Source organism: Gigantopelta aegis, chromosome 7, assembly GCF_016097555.1.
Source record: "Gigantopelta aegis isolate Gae_Host chromosome 7, Gae_host_genome, whole genome shotgun sequence".
NCBI classification, from domain to species: Eukaryota; Metazoa; Mollusca; class Gastropoda; order Neomphalida; family Peltospiridae; genus Gigantopelta; species Gigantopelta aegis.
Window position 1 is genome coordinate 43,077,721 of NC_054705.1, and position 17,155 is coordinate 43,094,875.

At 36.5% G+C, this 17,155-nt stretch overlaps 1 protein-coding gene across 3 annotated transcripts in view; it reads right to left on the reverse strand.

Moving 5' to 3' along the window:
• Window positions 1-16,819, reverse strand: part of LOC121377571 (protein delta homolog 1-like) — a 47,379-nt gene extending 30,560 nt beyond the window's left edge. The window contains exons 1-3 of one of the 3 annotated variants that reach the window (XM_041505619.1): window positions 16,792-16,819; window positions 7,304-7,381; window positions 5,572-5,664 (exon numbers count right to left, since the gene is read on the reverse strand). In XM_041505619.1, the coding sequence (XP_041361553.1) occupies window positions 5,572-5,664; window positions 7,304-7,381; window positions 16,792-16,804 (184 nt within the window). In that variant the 5' untranslated portion in view covers window positions 16,805-16,819. Of the gene's footprint in view, window positions 1-5,571; window positions 5,665-7,303; window positions 7,382-10,363; window positions 10,438-16,476; window positions 16,567-16,791 lie in introns of those variants that run through there. The other 2 variants (XM_041505618.1, XM_041505621.1) reach the window with 2 other exon arrangements.
• Window positions 16,820-17,155: the final 336 nt, after the last annotated feature.

A 17,155-nucleotide genomic window follows, 5' to 3' on the forward strand; every position in this document is an offset into this window, starting at 1 on the left:
TTTACATTACAACACACAACCCCATCGGTTCTTTTACATGCGAGTACTTATTGGTGCCAAACAATAATTTGAATGAAATGATAATAGACAGGGATTTCCCGGAAGCATTAAGCTTAATACTTCCTGGTCTGAACAGAAAGTACCGAAATTATGAGAATCCTATATCAGCCAAAATAACCAGCAATTGGCAATGTAGGCCCATTATCTTATTATTTTCTTCCAAAAACAGAAAAAAAAATACACACACACACACACGCCTTCTATTCCGGACTTTGGATGCAAATTCAAGAACAAAAGAACAGGTCATGTAGTAATTAGTTCTGTCTAGACAGGTGCACAATCTGGCCCCTACTGTCTACACAGGCATGCGATCATACCTCTACTGTCTGCCAGTGGTCACCTTTTTAACAATGACGGAATTTCCCCAGTAATTAGGACACCACAGAAAATGTTATGAAATAATCGCGCCTCTTTGAAAGCTTAATAAACAATAAACAACACCTGTAGTAACCGATGTTGGTAGCAAGATAAATCGTATTACTATTTTTATGTGACAGCCCATACAATGCCCATATATACATTGCATCATACCGATCTGTCTAAAACAATAAATTCAGATCCCTATTTTATGTGATATTAATCAATAAAATAATGTTATTTATTCTACTTGTTGTTTTAAATGCGTTCTGATCTGAACACATATTTTTTATTACAGTCAAATGTTAATATCCCACTTTCAAAAGTCGGGACTTAACTTGTGTCCTCCTCACAGGTAGGTAGGTAACTAGGTTAATGTACTTATATATATATACATGTACTACTTCCTCACCAATCGAGATACCATTGTCCAAACTAGCGTCCGTTAATCAGCTGTTTTTAGAAGAATGGCAAATTGATCAACATGGTAAACACATTTTATTACCCCAGCAGCCACTGATAATGGAGGAAATATTTTTCATATTTTCTCAGTGAGAAATATTCTGCACTGGTTTAACGTATTCTTCATAACTTGGCAAATACAAAGTTAAAGTGTGTTTTGTTTAAAGGAATGCTTAAGCAAGGCTTTTGGACTGGTATGCACATTCAACGAAATATAATGCAATTATTGCTTAATATCAACAAGTATATTATTATATTTAATTAATAAAATGGTTAAATGTGACAGCTATTATTATATATAACAGGCACATGCAGTCATATTGTTCCATTCCAGTGAATACACCCTCTGGCGAGGTGGTGGCCATGGTTACTAATGCGTAACGTCAGGAATGAGTCTTAGAACAAGAGTGGACGTCTCGAAAAGAAAAGAAAATAGCTGTTACTAGTAGTTACCAATCGGCTACCTTACTTTTGGTTTAAATAATATTTATTTTCGTCACATAATGCCTTGTAAATCCATAAATACTGTTGTGTAAATAGTTGTGTCTTTAAAGCTGACTAAAGTCGATTCATAAAAATAGAAACATGTTTTCATCCTCCACTGGTGAACATGTTTTCCGACATGATTAAAACGACATTCACAACTGGAGACGTCGTTATCGTGGAGGGACCCGTTATCACGATAAGCACGAGTCGATCGGAGCGCAGCATAACACATATACAAGTCGATATTTAAAATAATTAACATTTGAGTTTCAAACAGACAAGTAAAGACATACAGTGGCTCAACAATGTTATTTTAATACATAAATAAAACCTGGCTCTAAATGGGACAGGCAGACACGACCGACTTGGTTCAAAACTGAACTGGAGCCGAATTATTTCCAAACGCTTGATATTCAAGTTAAGGTAGATAACATCATAACGAAGTATTATCTTCCACTTAACATCACCCTGTTTATTTGGAAAATCGTTATTCATAGTCCGATTAACATGTCTCAAACTTTTATTTTTCAAACAAATTACCGATAGAAAACACGTTTTATGGAAGATAAATTGCTACTGGTCCACAGTGTTTTCAATGTCCAGTTTTGTTTACAGATTAAAGTAAAATTATTGGACAGTCGCCAACTGGCAAATGTGATTTTATTTTTTAGATGCCAGGAATGTTTTTAGTCGCCATGGCGAGTATTTTACTCGCTTTGTAGAGCACTGTGCCCCCATGCAGTTAGCAGGAAAAATCGTGTTTTTTTATTAACACTAAACTTATGCGTTTTTCATTTGTTAAAGTGTCAGTATGTGTTGGTGGTCCGGGTATGCAACTTTCCAACACATAAGGTCATGTTTTAGTTTATACTCTCCCTTTTATGACACCACTAGAGTACATTGATTTATTAAGCATCGACCATTGGATGTCAAACCACAATTGCACGAGTCTCCCCTGGGTTGTCATGCCATGACCAGAAGCGGTCAGGCCCTTTCTAAGGGCCCTATGGGCAACCTGGGGAGACACCACAGCATCGTAGAGGTCTAAAATTACTCTCGATTCATTAATATCAAAACCTATATTAGCTCTGCCATTTACCTTTCGACCGACCATTCAAAATTGCACCAAATTTCCTCAATCAAAATTGTGCACCCTTTCTCTTTGGCATTAATTGCTCCATTCAAAATTCCATAGCACCACCACCACTCCCCCTGGCTGCTGGCGCTCCCTTGCACCTGCTAGTGCAGGCGGCCCCTCCTCTCCCCTCCCCCCCCTTTCCTGTCATGGACGCTACAACAGCTTGTTCTGAATGTGCATGTAAAACCCTATGACCTGACCTGACCTGACCTGACCTGATGTCAAACATTTGGTAATTTTTACGTAGTCTTAGAGAGGAAATCCACTACATTTTTCAATTAGTAGCAAGGGATCTTTTATATGCACCATTTCATAGAGAGGATAGTACATACCACAGCTTCTGGTATACCAGTTGTGGTGCACTGGCTGGAACAAGAAATAGCCCAATGGGCTCACTGATGGGAATTGATTCTAGAGTGACAATGTGTTAAGCGAGTGCTTTATCACTGGGCTACATCCCACCCTGGAAAACACAAAATGACGTCACATAGTTTAAGAGTTTGTGTTTACGACTTTCTGCTTTCATTGTAAGATTTTTGATAAAACCGTTTTTTTTAATACAATTTGTTACAGATTTTTTTCAACTGCATGAATAAATAGAATTCTGGTTTTTGAAAATTATCTTTGAACATGATTAAAATACTTAGTATATAACAATCAGGGATTTATCCAAGATATTTAGCCAGCTATATAGAGTCCCATGTCTGATGGGATTGCATGGGGAAATCATACTTGGGATATAAATAATGTACTACACCGTGGCACAGTAAAATTAATGATATATTTGAACCATGCAGTACACACGGTTTCTGCTTGAGGGTAAAATGGGTATGGCGCCATACCCAATTTTTTGGGACAGATTTTTTTTTTTTTTTTTTTAAAGTTAACCTTTTGACAAAATTAATTACTCTTATCATTACTGTATGATTTTCTTAATCCTAATCCTAAATTTAACCCATTTTCTTTCTGAGGGAGGCTCATCATACCCCATTTTGACTAGTTGCATTCAATTCCGTAGCGCAATACCCCAAAATTTCTTTCTGGCAGAAACACTGAGACATAATGAAATATATACCGACATATTGAGAATTTTGTTTTTGTTTTTGTTTAACGACACCACTAGAGCACATTGATTTATTAATCATCAGCTATTGGTTGTCAAACATATTAATATGGTCATTATGACAGTCAGAGAGCAAACCAGCTAAATTTGTCCATTAGTAGCAAAAGAAAGAAAAAAAGAAATGTTTTATTTAACGACGCACTCAACACATTTTATTATTTTACGGTTATATGGCGTCGGACATATGGTTAAGGACCACACATATATTGAGAGAGGAAACCCGCTGTCGCCACTTCATGGGCTACTCTTTTTGATTAGCAGCAAGGGATCTTTTATATACACCATCCCATAGACAGGGTAGTACATACCACAGCCTTTGATATACCAGTTGTGGTGCACTGACCGGAACGAGAAATAGCCTAATGGACCCACCAATGGGGATTGATCCCACACCGACTGCGCATCGAGCGAGCGCTGTACCACTGGGCTACATCCCGCCCCTAGTAGCAAAGGATCTTTTATATGCACCATCCCACAGACAGGATAGCACATACCACAACCTTTGATATACCAGTCATGATGCACTGGCTGGAAAGAGAAATAGCCCAATGGGCCAACTGTAGCGGTTTGATTCTAAACCGACCATGCATCAGGCATGCAGTTTAGCATTGGGCTACATTCCGCTCCTATAAATTTTATGTGCATTTAATTATGAAAACATTGGTATAAACAAACATGATGTGCCCACACACACATTAATGAATATGACTGATTATAATTATGTAAAATTTGTTCAACAAGGTTTCTGCCAGAGGGTAAAACGGGTATGGCACCATACACAAATATTTTGCAGATTTTTTTTTTCTTTTAATTAAACTTTTGATCAAATTAATTACTGTATGATTTTCTTAACCCTAACCCTAAACCTAACCCATTTTGTTTCTGGGGGAGGCCACCCATAGCCCCTGTTGACTGGTTGCATTCATTTCCATAGCGCCATACCCAAAACTTTCTTTCTGGCAGAAACATTGATAGGTCAGTTGTGTATTAACCATTTGTAGTATAATTGCATACATTTTATATCCTAGAACTTAACCATGATATCCATGTCATAAACCCATGTGTATTAACTCAGTTAATCATGGTATGCAAATTTGCAAGGTCTCTAGGTAATGTGTTGCTGTGGATGGGTCATTTGCTTACAAGCTAACAAGACCTGTGTACCCGAGTGTAATTTTTTCAAAGATTTAGTTAAAATGCGTGGCGTCAAACTAATTTGTGCTGATCGTGATGATGTCATATTACCGATGGTGGTGACTTTAGTACTGTGGTTTACTCAAAATTTAATTAAAATGTTATTTTATAAGCCTCGACAAATTACCAATTAACATAGACTAGGTTGATATTTTACATACTAAAAAAATACTTGTGATGAATCCTCTACATGTACATGTATATATGGATATTTCACTCACACAAATTTTTGCATTATCTGTCATAACTGCTGAAGAATGGTTTTAGTCTTTAGTTAATAATTGTTAATTTGTATTTTATTTCTTATATTTGCAACAATTAATCTAATAGGTGTTGACAATATCGATTTAAAAGTGTTTCTAATAAAATGATAATGCTCATTTTAACAGACAACTGATTTGTGGGTTTTTTATGAACTCAGTTATATATAGAACAGTGAAAAATAAATTTTGCTGACTAGTAAAACCTTGATCCAGATTCTTAGGAGCAAGACATGCCAACATATTGTTCTAGATTATTTATCACAGAATTTTTTTTAAAAATAATAATAATAATAAAAATACAACAATAATAATACATTGTGTAATAAAAAAAAATACAATAATAAAACAAATTGTTATTTTGAAATTCATTATATTCCTTCTTCCATTCTCTCTTTTTCCTTCCAGCTTCACTTTCAATCCCATTAAAAAAATTTTTTTTACATTTTTTAAAAATAAAAATAAAATAAAAATAAATAAAATATGCATACCACATGTATCTCCTTCCCATAGGCCTTGACATTTGCAAGTGCAATTATTCTGATCAAGATGGCCCTTGTGTTCACACACTTTGGTGCATTTTCCTTCAAGATATAAATGTCAGTATATCTTATGAAAATATTCTATTGCATGACTGCCTTAACTGGGGTTTTTTATTATGTTTTTAAAACTTTTTGAAGGAAGAGAAAAATTAAAATCTTTACTTACATATGGGCTAATTTCACAAAAAAGAACTTTTTAAAAATATATAAATTGGGTTTTCATGTTTTTAATGGTAAAATCTAAAGCAGATATGTTCAATGGTGCATTATTTCAAGCAGCAAAGATAAAGATGTGTATTTTTTTTTAATGTACATGAAAATATTATAGTGCTTCTGTTTTCACCCTTAATCATAAGGCATAATTTGGTAAACACTTTTTTTACAGTTATGTCTTTACCTTTACTGAACTACATGTGATGACAAAGCAAATGAATAATATGGTAAATGCATGCTTTCATTTATAAATGTATAAAGATATCTATAATTGTTACCAGTACAGGCATATATAAGATGTAATGCTAGACTGGATGATTGTGAAAAAGTGTCAAATCTGTCTTTGCCATTATTCAACATAGATAACGGTATAGATAAAAATTGAAACTGTAAAGACACATGGCATGGTATTTGTGCCATCTGCAATGTACTTCAGTAATGCAATCATGCAAACGGCTTTTAGAAAAAGATTTACTGAATGAGAAAATATAAATGATGGGTTTCTCATGCTTCCAGGATACTGGCACACATACAAGTGTATGTTATAACATATTATGCCATAGGGTGGCCATTTTAATTTATGTAAATTAGTCACTTCTCAACACATACATTATTGTACAATTTTGATGTTGTCCAAGGCGACTTTGAGAGTAAGTTACAAGAAAAATTAATTCTGTTGTAAGATTATGAAGATCTTGGATCATTAAATGGAATTTTAAGGAACTGTTATTTCAATGGTAAAGACATGTTGGCAGCCATCTTGAAAAATAATAGATTTAAATTATAAATTTAAGGAAGTATTTTTAAATCATCAAGTTATTACAATACAGACAAAATACAATGCATTTAAAAAATCATTTACTACATTTATCCAAGTTCAGAAAATAAATTCTGTTGCAATTTGTTCTAGGTTAGGCCTTTTTTAACCTTAGATTGACTGGACTAAAAGACCTTTCTTATAGCACTTGCAGTTTAAGATGAACATTTTGTTTGACATCCTCATATAGTTGACTCAAGTCAAATCACAGGAAAAAACTTTCCCCATCGGCACTTTGAACGTTCTTCTCTTACCGATCACAGATAAAGTATTCCTCCATACAGATATCTACATGTATAGTAGCAAACATGCATGGCAATTAAGAACATGACCACTCCAAAAAATATGCCACGAAAAACAAAGTCTCCACAGCATTTTGCATGGCAATTTAGCAGTTAATGGTTAAGGGGAATTTAATTTGTCAGTATTACAAATTTTTTTTATACTAACAATGAAGAAAAGTGATAGAAAATTAAAACTTCCACTGCAAAAATGCTACAGAAATTGGAGACACACCACAGCAATCTCCACAGCATTTCTGTTGTTACGGTTACTGTAATTGCCAGGATGTCTAAGTGATAATGAAATGTATTTTGTGTTGATGATAGTTCAAGAGTAGTCACAGTTATAAATGTTACTTTACACATTTACCTTGAACAGCATTGTGACTTGTGGACAATATCACCACAGTGACTGCCAACATGGCATACAGCTTTAACAAAGTCATATCTGGAAATAAATAACAATATGCAAATCAGGCATACATATACTGTATACATGCATGTGTAAAAAACAGTTTATTATCATGAAAAATGAAGACCTAGCAAGCATAGATGTTATTTTGCAGGCCTCTATATTAACTTTTCAATCTAGAAGACAAATAGCAACTACTGGTGTTTTTTATATAGATAGTATGAAATATTTCAGTCACCAAATGAAAAAACAAAATGGTCGCATATGCGTTTTGCAAGATGGTTTTCCAGTTAAATGTGTAGATTGTAGTATTATGATAAATATATAATAATTAATACTTAAATTTGTTGAATTAATTAATAATGTTGTTGTTGTTGTTGGGTTTTTTCTTTTCTTTTTTTTGTAATGATTGTTTGAAATATTTTGACATTACGTTCATGCTTTTCCAAATTTACTGGGTAAATGCTAATAAAGGTATTTTAACCCAAAATAAGGCTTATGTGTAAATTTAACAATTTTCACAGTACCAATTTGTTTCAAGTCTACTGTCAATTTTTGCTAAACAGTTATTTCACCTTAATATATATATATTTTGTATTTATTTGTTGTTTTTTTGGGGGGAGGGGGAAGGGAGCAGGGTTAGGGTCAACTTAATTATATATATATTTTAAATAGTTCATCAATCGCTATAATTCATGTCATATTTAGAAAGTGTCTGTGGTTCCTATTATGCGCCATGTTCAGATCACTTGTGGATGTAGTTAATCTGCAGCATGCTTGGTATGTATTATTGTGATGTTTATTGCTGTGCCATAACACAGGTCCTTTAGATGTCAAAATGTTATAAAAAAGACCGTAGATGTTTATCTTTAGTGAACTATTGCACTGACATGGGAAGCGTTGCAGTAGCAGTGATGGTTTTTATATATTTTTACTTGTATTTATCAGGGTTTTATTTATAAAATTTGACTTGACGCCCATGGCTTTTACTTTTCGAATTTTTGTGTCATTTTACAAAACAAATGAGAAAATTTTAATTTTATTACCGTAAGCAAAGTTAGATTTTAAAAAGTAATAATATACATATACATGTACTTTTATTTATTCAAATTAATATATCTATTTTGCGTTATGAAATGTTATGGGTGAGAGAAGAAGTGTTTGTCAAGTGTTACATATCGATATCAAAATATATCTGTATATAATAATAAAAAAATTACATAGCCTTTTATGAATGGTGGGGAATGATGCTAGACACATACAGTCGAGCACCGTTGTGTCAATATCGTGGGGACCGCACATAAATATCGAGTTAACCAAATATCGACTCAAACGTTCAGTCAAGTATGTAAATAAAAAATTACAAACAAAAGATGTCAAATTTAAAAATGAAATATAATTTATTTGTTTAAATTAAATCAAGAATTTCATTTAATTTCACAATAACATAATGTAACACAAAGAAAAATGTTCTGAAATTAATAATAACATAGTAATCAATCAATAAACCAATCAATAATACCGATGTGTGCAAGCTTACTGAATCTGATAAAAGTTTCTATAAATTGTGGAATTAAAATGACCGTGGATATGGAGACAGTTAAACAAAAAATTACTACATAAATTTTAACATATTATAATAAAGGATTAAGAACAAAATGCAATTATACAAACTGGAAGAACAAATATCAATCACAACTATAACAACACTTAATTCACAAAGTCTGTTAATAATGTCTGTCGCGCATTAGAACAAGGCATGAAAGCTACTGAGCTTAGAAAGTTTGTTACGTCCCCAATAGTACGGACGGGATTTCCATTGGAATCTCTGCTGTCCACAAATAGAGTTAATAACTCCAGTGCCTCTGTTGCTGACGTCAACGACGGCGGGGGAAGATCGGCAGTGTCGTCATTTTTCTTATCACTCTCTGGCTCTGGTTCTACTACAACAGGGGTCCGGGCAGCCAACATCTCTTCAACAATGCTGTTGTCGGATATGGGAGCACAGGTGACCAGGCTGTCATCGGCACGTGCATATTCCATTAAAGTCATACTGTTGGTTACTAGGTGTGATAATGGAACATCATCGTCGGGGTCACTTTCATACTCCGGATCGGCCGAATCAGTTGTATTAATGAAGCCTGCATGGCGGAAACAGTGGTTAATTGTCCCTGCTGATACGTTATCCCACGCAAGTTTAAAAATCGGCACTTTTATACATAAAAGTTTAATTAGGGACCAAAAAATATATCGACACAAACGTAATATCGACTCAATCATATCAACTCAACAAGAGTAAAAAACATGATATTTAATACACGTTTTGGCCGGGACCGGCCAGTCATATCGACACAAACAATATATCGACTCAAGCAAGATCGACACAACGGTGCTCGACTAGCTGATAAAACCCTGTTTGTGTGTGTGTGTGCCCCCTCAGTTTTTGGCACCTTCCTACGCCTGTGTATTGTGGCTGTAGATCGGATCAGAATTTCGGTTTATATTATAGTCCGTCCCACGGTGAATGCCTTTTTTCATGCTATGGAATTTACTACAAGTTATTTATTTCTGTGCTGACTGTTTTCTAAAATGCATACAAAAAATAGTATTTAATGTGTTATTTCCAAAACACTTTGACTTTACTTCTAATACATCAAACCAAAATGAAATTATTTACAAAAACCTTTTTATTGAATGATGGGACGGACTATAGTCATTTCTACTGTAATTTTTTTTTTTTTTTTAAATATTCTAACGAACAAATAATACATGTTTCTTGAAATTGTACGTAAAAACTCTAACGACATGCAGTTTTTGGCTTGTTTTGGACGCCGACACAATAAACAGCATTAAAAATCTGCAATCTGAGCAGACGACATGAAAAAAAAAATGGCGTTTAAAAGGAGAAATGGAGTGTTTATTTTAATCTTTTTTATTTCCTTTGAAAATGTATAGTACTTGTAGGGTATAGATTGTTTATGACAATTTTATTTTTAATTGATGCTTCAAATAACTTACTTTAAACCCTTAAACGGGACACACTTGGTACTTGATAACTCACTCGACGGAAGTTGTAATTGCCGCTAGATGGGGCAATTGAACGCAGGGGTTATCTCAAAAACGCAGGGGTTATCTCAAAAACGCGAGACATATGTTTAAGGACCACACAGATTTTTTTTTGAGGAAACCCGCTGTCGCCACATAGGCTACTCTGGACCACAAACCATGGCCTAATAATAATATCACTAAGTGGTTTTCCACCTACCCAATAGCACTCAATCATAAAGTCGATATTAAATAATTCGAATAAACCCAGAATACCATAATTTCACAATTGATTTGGACCAAATTCAGGAAATGGTTTTAATTTGAATTTGTTTCTCTATTTTCTTTTTCTTTTCTTTTTTTTTTTTTTTTTGGGGGGGGGGGGGGTTGGGGTTTTTTTTTGGGGGGGTTGGGTCTGTTTGTTTTTTTGGTTGTTGTTGTTTGTTTTTTTTGTTGGTTTTTTTTTTTTTAGGGGGGGGCAATATTGAGTTCGTCAAAGGCATAGGCTATACCATTATGAGCCGAACTCCTCAGGGTGGTCATATTTGTACGGGCAGCATTGGCTGATTCAGAAAGAGGGTTCAAAGGGGTCCTTTGATCCCCCCTCACCTCGTCCTTTGATGTGCCCTTTTTAAATGGCTTTTTATTATTATTATTATTATTTATTTTTTTATTATTCATTATCCTCTAAAAAAGGTTTATTGGCTGAACCGTGTGTGTGTGTGTGTGTGTGTGTGTGTGTGTGTGTCTGTGTGTGTGTGTGTGTGTGTGTGTGTGTGTGAAGTAAAGTTAAGTTTGTTTTATTTAACGACGCCACAAGAGCACATTGATTTTTTCTCTTATCATCGGCTATTGGACGTCAAACATGGTCATTCTCACACTGTTTTTTTTTAGAGGAAACCCACTGTCGCCACATAGGCTACTCTTTTACGACATGCACCAAGGGATCTTTTATTTGCGCTTCCTACAGGCAGGATAGCACAAACCATGGCCTTTGTTGAACCAGTTATGGATCACTGGTCGGTGCAAGTGGTTTACACCTACCCATTGAGCCTTGCGGAGCACTTACTCAGGGTTTGGAGTCTGGATTAAAAATCCCATGCCTTGACTGGGATCCGAACCCAGTACCTACCAGCCTGTAGACTGATGCCCCCCCCCCCCCCCCCATGTCCTTTGATGTGCCCTTTTTAAATGACTTTTTAAAATTATTATTCATAATCCACTAAATAAAGTAAAGGGTCATATTATTGATCATGCATCATTTTTCTTATCGGAACACTTCGCTTTATGACGTAAGCTGTATTTTAACGTCCGCTGATTTTCAGCAATTGCCGGCAAAAGTTACTCATCCTCTCGTTGAATTTTACTAGTTCATAAAATAACTCGGCCTTGCGTTCGTCATCCCGCATCACAGCAGTCCTAAACTGTTCGTTCCTAGATAATTTGTTCTCTACAAAATAGTCTATCAATGGTCGTAGTTCAGTGTTTTTCTTTTCTATTCGAGGCAGTGACTCAATGTATCTACCGACCTACCTATACCTACCCACACCTACCTACCTATTTCATAGTAAATGTGTTAGGCGACTAGTATGGCGGACACTTAGCATTGGAGAAATAGGAAGTGGGGTCGACACATTTTATTCTTGAAGTACTTTACTGTTTCATCGGTTCACTTTCGGGGGGCGAGACGTAGCCCAGTGGTAAAGCGTTCGCTTGATGCGCGGTCGGTTTGGGATCGATCCCCGTCAGTGGGCCAATTGGACTATTTCTTGCTCCAGCCAGTGCACCACGACTGGTACATCAAAGGCCGTGGTATGTGCTATCCTGTCTATGGGATGGTGCATATAAAGGATCCCTTGCTGCCAATCGAAAAGAGTAGCCCATGAAGTGGCGACAGCGGATTTCCTCCTTCAATATCTGTGTGGTCCTTAACCATATGTCTGACGCCATATAACCGTAAATAAAATGTGTTGAGTGCGTCGTTAAATAAAACATTTCCTTCCCGGTTCACTCTCGTACCCTCCGGAATCGGGCCCGCCCGCACCACTATACCAACGATGACGACTCGGTGGTGTCATGGTTAAGCCATCGGATATACGGCTGTTAGGATTCGCAGCCCGGCACCGGCTCCCGGCACCGGCTCCCACCCACAGCGAGTTCAAACGACTCGATAGGTAGGTGTAAGACCACTACACCCTCTTCTTTCTCACTAACCACTAACAACTAACCCACTGTTCTGGACAGACAGCCCGGATAGTCCAGATAGTTGAGATGTGTGCCCAGGATAGCGTGTTTGAACCTTAATTGGATAGAGGCACAAAAACAAATTGAAATGAAATGAAAATACCTCTAGTCTGATGCTCTCGCGTTCGAACGGATCCGCATTAAAAACACACACACACTATCTGCTCGGTGTTTAACAACAACAGCAATTATAAGGTCAAACAAAAAATTAATATATACATTTGTACTTAAAAAACCCCACAAAAGCCCCCACAACAACCCAGAACCCCCCCCCCCCCCCCCCCCCCCGCACAATGCTTGATTTTATTAACACATATGACAATTTTACACATAACGATGCACAAATCATTTGGTGATCCAAACGTATTGCCTGTTACAGTCGACAAAGCGCAGCCACCATAAAATACAGAACACAATCGTGATAATTTGAAAAATAAAACGCTCCCCCACCCCACCCCCCACTATGTGCAAACCACGTTATCTGTGCACGTACGCGTTCTGTACGTGAAACATGAATACGTGCGCCACAAAAATGTATGTTTTTTTAAATTATTATTTCTTGTCCTCATTATCTTGGTTACTGCACAACGTTCCATGTATCCCCAAGCTAAATATCGAGATTGCGGTATTGGTCCCACCAACATCAAACAACACGTGTTCTTCCCAGATTAGGTAGACCATGTATGACTACTGACCTAGAACCGCAACATACGGGTAATTCATCTACGGCGAAAGACCACCACGGCAACCTCTACTGCTTCCGCAAAACCAGGTTTACGTAGGTTATCAACGCAGGCGGTGCGGAACCCACTACGCGAGGCAGGTATTCGAGCCAAACTGCCTGTAAGATGTGTCATTTTGACTCAACATCATCGACTATGACGTCAGTAGTGTCAAGTCCACAGAGTATACTTCGTCGTGACCATTATCGATCCCCGTCGGTGGGTTCATTGGGCTATTTCACGTTCCAACCAGTGTACCACGACTAGTATATCAAAGGCCGTGGTATGTACTACCCTGTCTGTGGGATGGTGCATATAAAAGATCCCTTGCTGCTAATCGAAAAGAGTAGCCCATGAAGTGGCGACAGCGGGTTTGCTCTCTCATTATCTGTGTGGTCCTTAACCATATGTTTGACGTCATATAACCGTAAATAAAATGTGTTGAGTGCGGCGTTAAATAAAACATTCTTTCTTTCTTTCTTTCGTGACCGTTATCATTATGCTGAAAACGATTTTCTTCAAAATGAACTCATTGATTACATTACTTGGAAGTGAAATATCTAAGTTTTCAATTAGTTTTTGGCCTCTTTACAATTTAGCATGCATGCTGTTAAACAATACCAACACTACACGAAGAAACCCGACGCCTCTATATACTGTCTAGTCGCAAACTATTTGATTTGTTTCCAACGTTGTCATTTGGTTTGACGTGAAGCGCATAAACCAGTTTAGCGGACGTTTTTTTCTCTCTCTCTCTCTTTTTTCTTTTTTTTTGTTGTTGCTCGGTCTGGCTGAACGTAACCCAGTCCCAAATCCAGCTACGAACTATACTCAAAGGCAAAAGTTATTGTGACATGGATTGTTTGGAGTAATACATTTGTGAATGGATTTATGGATGTAAACCAGAGAAAATGTGCATGAAACAGCTCAAAGAAATGCAACCAAGCGGTTGTTGCAGCGATTGCATGCTTTGTGCAAGAAACATGGAATATTCGGGAGAACTGCTGTCTAGTGTTCACCATAAAAGGCCAGACATTCAGTCGTAAATCATTGCCACTCTGTGCAGCCTTCAGAAGTCCAGAAGTCAGAAAAACACCATTAGTGAACTGTTTGATGCAATGTCGTCATGCCACGCCTCGGTGAAAATGACAGATGGCGAGACAAGGGATGCTTGAATCTGGGACCTCGCAGCGTGACGTCGCACGTCAATTCAACTGTGTGAACTTCGCTCTGGACCCCCTCTAGTGATGTGGCTCATTTGCATATGGCAGGTGCGTCCTTTTCGTGGACTATTGCTCGTTTGCATACCTTCGGACATTTCTCTTTCCATGTTATAACGTTTCATACATGGCAGTAAAAATGTATCATCAATTATCTTTGTCTTTTGTATGTCACAAGAACTTTTGCCTTTTTAGTATGTTTTATTGGTTCCCGACATGACCATTTGATTTAACGTGAACCACCTAAATCAGTCTAGCTGACGTTTTTCTGCTCTGTTTTGGTTTTAAAGTGATACCGGAATTAAAATAGAAACAGATTTTCAATAACTAATAAGGGTTTCTGCCAGAGGTTAAAACGGGGAAAATGTCATCCCCCAAAATATTATTTGGGTATCATACCGTATGGCACCATAACCAAAATGTTTTACAGATTTGTTTTCCAGTTGAGCTTTTGATAACATTAACGACTCTTTATCATTACTGTATGATTAATGTTGGCTTTAAATTATTATAAATCTATTGTTTTCATACGATACCTGTGTTGTATGTACAGCAAGATTACACACTATGGAAGGAAATGTTTTATTTAACGACGTACTCAACACATTTTATTTACTATTATATGGTTAAGGACCACGCAGATATTGAGAGAAGAAACCCGCTGTCGCCACTTCATGGGCTACTCTTTTCGATTAGCAGCAAGGGATCTTTTATATGCACCATCCTACAGACAGGATAGTACATACCACGGCCTTTGTTACACCAGTTGTAGAGCACTGGCTGGAACGAGACACTATGGAAGGACTATACAAAGCAAAGAGAACAGAGATTATTTGTATTAAATATGTCACTATATTTCATTGGATTCATTTTTTTTTCTGTACTATGTGTATTAGTGATTAATATGTGGATTTATTTTTTAATCAGTTAACTCGAAAATGATCGATGTAAAGGTATTTGACGTCAAACATAGGATTGTTGTGGTATTGGAGCGGAAATCTTTGCCAACTTTTTGGTTGTCGGGAATTGCCAAAAAAATACATAGCTTGGTCTGACTGTAATGAGAGCGTATTTATGTCCAAATGTAAGTCTAGCTCTCTTACAGTCGGAGTACTCGGGCTAGATGAACTACTGTACCTATTTTTCGAATCAAATTGTTAACAACTACAAAAAATTACTCTCCTACCTTTTCCTCCAAAGTTTGTCCAGACACAAATCGCAAAAAAAAGCCCACTACAAATATACAGATTCCACACACGAGACTGCAACGATGTCGCCGATATCGTCTTTGCTGAAATTGCATAGGGAAAAATACATGCAGTTTTCTGCCGTCTGCCATGTTGCTTGTTTATGGAATACTGTTCAAGAGGGGCGAAAGCCTCCAAAGTATGTGACACAATTAATATGAAACCAATGATCTCTAGTGGTATCATTAAAATTTGTTTTAATAATTATAAAAATAATAATAAATAATATGACGTCATCACGTTTGCTTTTATATCATAACATGTTATGATGTTGTTAGATTAAGTCCTATCCTTTCACCCCTCTTGAAGAATATTCCATAAAAAGTCAAAATGGCAGCTGGCACAAAATTACATGCTTTTTGTCCTATGCTCTCTCAGCGAAGTCGATGTAGGTGACATAGTTATCATCTGGTATGTGGAATCTGTGTCATTGTAATGGTTTTTTCAAGATTTCTGTCTGGACAAACTTTGGAGGAAATCTAATGGCAATTAAAGGTAGGAGAGTAATTTTTCGTAGTTGTTAGCAATTTGGTTCGGACAATAGACGAAACGTAGGCTATGCAAAATACATTACAGAGTGCGCCGAATCATCGGATACGGCTGTAAATTCAAGATACATCTCGCCGCCGCCAGTAATTAACCAAAATACATACCATAATATGTACAAAACAATCTAATTAAACGACACCGGCAATGCACTTTCAACGTAAACAAACCCTTTGTAGGATGTATTGACATTTGGCCGGCTGCTTCCGGAAAACCGCGCTTGCGCAGTTCGGAACTCGTCCATGCCCCGAACGCAGCATACTTATCAAAGTGTGTATAATTTACACTAGTTATGCTGCATTTTTCTATTGAGGAAGTTACCAGTTAAAACGAAGAAACGTCATTCATTCAAAAGTACAAATAGATGAACTGTTATGAACCTACTGTTAAGATGTTTTAAATTATGTTCACACACAACTTACTCAGAAATGTCATTCGAGGTCATTTATCTACTTCCTTCTTTCTCTTTCTAGTTTTCTCCATTGATGGATGGGCGAACCAACGTCGAGAACGCCATTCGCAAAAAAGTCTCTTGTAGTTTATTTTCAGTGCGGATTATTTCTCACTAGCATGTATGTAATAACATGGAGGTGGGTGTGGACTTTACTCCTTTGGTGAAATGGAGAATTTTTTTAAAATCTAAGATGGTCACTACAGAATCATGAAAACTTTTTCACATATTTTTGCAACCTAAAAGGATTTTTTCAAAAACATGACTGGTCTTTTTGTATGTTTTCAGCACGAAGAATCCTATTCTACTACTGTTTACTGGTTCCGTTGTTTTCA